Here is a 5,949-nt window from a genome sequence, read left to right as displayed (position 1 = left end):
CTAAGATATCCAGCCCCTCTAGTTGGAAAGAGTACTTCCTCAGCGTGTCTCCCTTAGCACCTCTACTCTCTATGGACTGGTTCTCTTCACTATGTCCTTGAATTTCTCCTCATGTCCCTGTCAATCTCACCTGTCTTACTCTGGCTGTGCACCTCTTTTAGGCTGCTGAGTCCTTTTCTACACAAGTTACTCTGTTTTTTTCTGAAAGTCAGAAGGTCCCACTAGTGTCCTCCACTCCCTGCCCAGTGCATATTTCTTCCTTGCACTCTGTTCCTCTTCCAGGGAGCCTCTCCCTTTCTGGCTCCCTTCCATTTCTTCCTAAGCAGTCACCCACTCCTGCCCCCTCCTCCACAGCCCATCTCCAGTTCCTTCCCCTCCCCCACCAAGACAAGACCAGCTAAGTCCCATTCCATTTTTAGATGGCTGATTATGATACTAGCTGCACTTCTCTCACAGGCTGAATTGACAGCTGCTCCATCCTTTCACGCTCCACCCACCGAATGCGCCCAATCTTTTCCACAAGACAAAGTGCTTACATACAACACAGCATGCCATGCCCCCATAAATCTGGTTTTCTCAGAACAAGGTTTATGCTGGCAAAGATCAGCAGGCACCCCTCAACTCTCAATGCACTCAAAAGCAGCATTTTTCTGATGTCTACAAATTACACCTTTATTTCCACAGTTGGGGCAAAGTTTTCCCAAACAGTTAGGACTTTTTTACCAAGTCATAGACATAGATATGAAAATCATCGTCAAACTTGATGAAGTACACAGAGGGTTTGGCTTCCACCTGGTGAATGACCATGCCGATTCTTTTGGAGCCGTCTTCTTTGGTGTATTCTACATGTTTGCCTATCAGGCCATCGACAACTCCTCCTGGCCCCCTCTCTGCTGGAGGAGACTCATCGGACTCTGGCATAATACGGAGGTCGCCATCTTTATAATCATCCAGAAGCTGGTACATGTACAGGACAGGATCCTTCTCATAGGTAATGTAAAACCAGGCCTTCATGATAGGTGCTTGGGCTAGGACCATCCCCCTCCATTGATCCTTAGAGCCATGCTCACCCTCAAACATGTGCTCCACTGCTTTGCCAATTATGGTATCTGCGAGGCTGGCATCACCGACTTGGGATGACGCCACCCTGTCGGAAAGAATTTTAAGGGACAAAACTCTTTCATCTCTGTGAAGTTCCAGTCCATAGACACAGTCAACTCCGTCATATTTCACCAGATAAAGAGAAGGATTTATAGGCACCTGATCCAGAACCGTTCCTTTCCACTGGGTGATGGCCTCATTTCCCTCCTTCCATCCATGGGAGATTCTGCAGCCCACAATGTTCCTGCGCGACTGGGATGAAGGCCTGCCCCTCTGCCTCTTCTGAGCAGCTTTCTTTTTGGTCAAGTTTGCAGTCCCAGTGGCCCGTCCTGCAGCGGCCCTGGAGTGTTGCCCTTCGGTCTCTTGTGCCTTGGAAGTCTTCATGCCTGCAGAGAGGAGGGGGGATAGAAACAGATAGCTGAGGGGCCAAGGAGTGAATTTCTGTGCAATTTCCCTGTACCCGGGTGCTGACTCCTGAGTATCCCCCAGGAGCTTGGCAACAATGCTGGGAAGCCTGGGTGTGGGTCCTCTGTGCTCTCTGGGGTTCCTTTCAGCTCTGGGGAAAGGCTGGAGGGGCAAGCAGAGTTCCCAGGGATTAGGAACTCTGAGAAAGGGCAACAACTACTCCTAGTTCCTGGCTAGCGCCCCGCCCCTAGCCATGCAGGGCGCCTTTCCTTTCACCACCTTGTCTGGCACCGTCCCGGTCCCAAGTGCGCCAGCCTACTGGCCTCAGCTCCGTCTGCCTACCCCAGGCGCTTCCCGGTCGCACCTTCTGGCTTCTCCGTGCTCATTTCGGAATTTGTGTCACCCCCTTTTCCTGCTGCTCACTGCAGACCTCCTCCCCGCTCTTGCAATGCACCCACCACTACTCAGCATCTCCGGCTGGATTCCATCCCATCCCCCTCTCCTTTCTGGAGCGCACCAAAGGTCCTTGCCGCTGGGGATCGCGGGCTTCCCTTGTTGGGGTTGGACACCTTGCTGCTGCTTCTGCTAAGAGCCTGCAGGAGAAGGAGGGTCAGCAGGCGACCAGCCCAGTGAGCGCTTGCCAGAGCTGAGAGGGGAGGATCCACAGGCCAGGGGAGTGTCCGGGTGGACAGTGGGGCAGGTGAAGGAGGAGGGGGTGTAAGGACATTGGAGGGCTCTTGGGTCCTCCCGCCTTCCTCTTGTGGAGGACGCCCCTCTGCCAAATTTGGGCTTCCACCAACAGTGGCTATAGCTGCAGTCTCCTCCCTCTTCCCTTAGCGCAGCTTCCTGCATGGAGTAAGGCCTCCCTTTCCTGCAGTACACCCCCCCCCCACTGTTTTTAAGTCCTGACCCCCACCCCCACCACCCACGTTCCTGGAATGATCAATTAACTCTGGCTCTGCCTCTTTCCAAAACCAGTATCAGCTTGGCTCAGAAATTTCCTCTTTCTCCTCAGGTATTTAAATTCCTTGATTCTTATGCCCTTGTCCATTTACATCCTGTCAGTGGCCCTTCAGCACATGCTTTTATTTTTTATAAATTTGCCTGCCTTCCTTCTCCCCCTCCCTTCCTTCCCTTCCTTCCTTCCTTCCTTCCTTCCTTCCTTCCTTCCTTCCTTCCTTCCTTCCTTCCTTCCTTCCTCTTTCCTTCCTTCCTCTTCCTTCCTTTCCCTCAGTGCCCTCATGAAATGATTTCTTGTATGTCAATTTGCTTTCCCTGCCATTGAAAACAATTTGAAATGGATACCCATCCTGTTGCTCAGTATGCCATTTTAACCTAATCGCTTCCTCATTTTTAATGACCTTTTATTTTGATGATTTTTTCCCTTTCATTTTTTCCCCCATTTTCTTTTTTTCTCTGTGGAAAAATAATTGTGAGCATAATGTGAGTACTATGTAGAGTTTATATACCGGACATGAACAACATAATCAACTTCACCCCACCTTTTATTCCCTAGACCTCACAGCAAAATATTAATGTTATTTTATTCTCCTTTTTCCTGTAAGCATTTTCTGAGGACCTACATGTTTTTAAAGCTATTTTTAAATAATCATTTATTGAGCTGTTGGTAAATGTGTTAATTTTTTTGATCTATAAAACTCGATTTTGCTTTGATGCATAATTTGACTTTTCTACCATTCTGCAAAATTTGGAAGAATATTTCCACAGTAATTAGCAATGAAACATATTCACAATGGAAATCTTTGGAAAATATCTTAATAAGCTGCAAGGTAAAAATAACCAATTTATTGTTTGCGAATAAAGACAAGGTTTCTTTTAGCAATGTTGCAAATATTATTTAATTTTTCAAAATTTATTCTTATTTATGTATTTTTGTCTCCATTTATGTAAATGGACCACACGTGTACCTGGTTCCTGTGAAGCTATAAGAAGGTGTTGGAGATATTGTGGGCCACCACGTGAGTGCTGGAAAGGGAACCCTTCTGCTAGAGTACTGAGTGCTTTTAACTGCTGAGCCACCTCTCCAGCCCTTTATTTTATAATGTTTTTATAACATTGTGTATCAATTGTGACACACTGTGTCAATATTTGATTCATTAAAAATATAAAATGCAATAAAATAAAACATAACAAAAAGCAAATGAGCATCCCACAGTTTTAAGAACAATGTGAATGTTTAATAGTTACTCATGGTATCTGAAACACAGGATGATTATATGTTAACAACTCATCTTAAGGCAATAAAATAATGGTTAAATGGTAAAATAAGAGAAATAATTTTTCTTTGAGACAGGGTCTCCCTGTACTCCCAGCTGGCCTAGAACTTGCTATGTAGATCAGGTTGGCCTGGGTCTCACAGAGATCTGTCTACCTGTCTTTGCCTCCCAAGTACTAGGATTAAAGGTATGTGCTACCACATTTGGCTTGTGCTGGATAGCTTCAGTGTCAACTTCACACACCTGGGTTGAGGGAGCCTGAATTGGGTAATTTCCTTCATTGGCCTGGCCTGGCCATGTACATGGGACACCTTCTTGATTCTTGAGTGCTGTGGGAGGGCCCAGCCCACTCTGGGTGGTGCCATCCCTGGGCAGGTGGGCCTGTGTTGCATAAGAAAGCAGGCTGAGCAGAGGCCAGGGGAGCAAGCCGGTAAGCAGCATTCCTCCATGGCCTGTGCTCCAGCTACTGCTTCCAGGTTCCTGTCCTGAGTTCCTACCTTGGGCTCCTGGATGAACTGTGACCTGGAATATGTAAGTTAAATAAACCCTTTCCTCTCCAAGTCGGTATTGGTCAGAGTGTTTTGTCACAGCAATGGAGAGACAAACTAGGACATGGCCCAAAAGCAATAATTTTAATGCAACAGTTAAAGTACATGAGACTATTAAACTATTGTCATTCAATATAAAAAAAGGTTTACACCTAGTGGTAATGTAAGAGGATAGTCATATAACCTTCACTGTAAACAGATATGTTGTACTTCCTCTAAGGCTAAACCTTATGCCTGGGATATTATCCTTGGAATTGTAACCAAAAGTTAAGGTGGACTACCAGGGCTTTAAATTGCCCTTACTGTATCAGTAGTTTTATCAATCAGTCATAAGATCTGCTGAGCATCTTGGGCTTTAAGCATTTTCTTCTAGAATGGATATATTTCTTTAGGGAATAAACATCCATGAAATCTTTGCTCATATTTTAGATCTGATGGCCTGGTGAGATGGCTTAGTGAGTAAAGTGTCCTGCCTTCGTTCTATCACTGTGATCCACATGGTGGAAGGACAGAAGGAATCTTGCAAGTTCTCTGATCTCCAAATGTGTGCTATGGCACGTGTACACACACACCCAAATAAATAAAGGTTAAAAAAAGTAAATAAAAACATCTTTGAACTGTTGTCTTTTATCTTGACCAGATAATTAGGTTTTTGTATTCTTGGATTTTTAGATGCCCTTGAGCAGATAGTGTTTTAGAAGTTTTCCTTTAAAAATATACATACTTTATGTTTTTAAGTGGAAAAATTGTTTTGAACTGCTCGTTCTCTTGGCTTTTTAAATCTCCTGTTACTAAAATTCCAAGTTATAAAATATATGTCAACATTAGTGTGTTGTATTTACTAAATATACACAGCTTTTTGTATGCCAATCACACCTCAATACCTCAATAAAGTGTTTTAATTTTTAAAAATTCTTCTATTTGTTATAGCTCAAAACAGAAAATTAACTCAAATTTCCATCAAAGTCAGTCAGATATTATGGTATATTCATAGGCTGGGATACCACACAGTAATGAGAATGGGCAAACTAGAGTAGTATGCAATGTGAATGAAATTCACCAACATAACTTATTGCATTGGAAGTTAAAATACTACTTTTTCTTTTTAAATAATTTTTATTTATTCTTTAGATTTTTTATACATGTATACAACGTATTTTGATCTTGTCCATCCCCCATTAAAAATTAGTTCTTCTTGAAGGGATATATTGAATGCGATGATAAGAAAGTCATATTATACCACTGTTGTGTAGCAGTTTTCTCTAAGATAAAATCTTCCATCTTAGAGGACGTTTGTTAAGACACTTGTTGTTTTAAGGGGTGATGACACATTCTATCTTGTATGAAAGCTCTTTCAGCTTGGGAAATAAATAACTCAAAGGCGAGAAGTCCCTGTCACTGACCAGATACACAGGCTCCTCCCTCTTAAAATGTATATACAAGCAGTCAAAACTACTGATAGACACTCTCAGACAAGCCAAGTTGCCTAGAAGACTCTCAAATAAGCTGAGATGCCTAGAACAAGCTCAGACCAGCCAAGCTGCCTGGAAGAAACAGAGACCAGGCCTGTTGCGTGTAAGCAGCTCAGACCAGCTGAGCATTCTAGAAGAGCTACCTGTAGTTGTGCAGTGTACTCAAGGTTTCTAGCTTTCATGAGC

At 43.9% G+C, this 5,949-nt stretch overlaps 1 protein-coding gene across 2 annotated transcripts; it reads right to left on the bottom strand.

The window, feature by feature from the left end:
- Nucleotides 1-552: 552 nt before the first annotated feature.
- On the bottom strand, nt 553-2,148 carry LOC103730937 (spindlin-2B). 2 transcript variants are annotated; one of them, XM_017797190.1, is made up of 2 exons: nt 1,965-2,148; nt 553-1,487 (listed from the first exon to the last, which is right to left on the bottom strand). In XM_017797190.1, the coding sequence occupies exons 1-2, from the start codon at nt 1,975-1,977 to the stop codon at nt 709-711; spliced, it is 792 nt and encodes a 263-aa protein (XP_017652679.1). In that variant the 5' UTR covers nt 1,978-2,148; the 3' UTR covers nt 553-708. The 2 variants fall into 2 exon arrangements, with proteins under 2 accessions (XP_017652679.1, XP_017652680.1); XM_017797191.1 differs by having other exon boundaries at nt 2,024-2,148.
- Nucleotides 2,149-5,949: the final 3,801 nt, after the last annotated feature.

This window comes from Nannospalax galili, unplaced genomic scaffold (genome assembly GCF_000622305.1).
Source record: "Nannospalax galili isolate Female #2095 unplaced genomic scaffold, S.galili_v1.0 scaffold994, whole genome shotgun sequence".
NCBI lineage: Eukaryota > Metazoa > Chordata > Mammalia > Rodentia > Spalacidae > Nannospalax > Nannospalax galili.
Note: the sequence above shows the minus strand (reverse complement) of the source record. Positions and strands in the feature narration are given on the sequence as shown.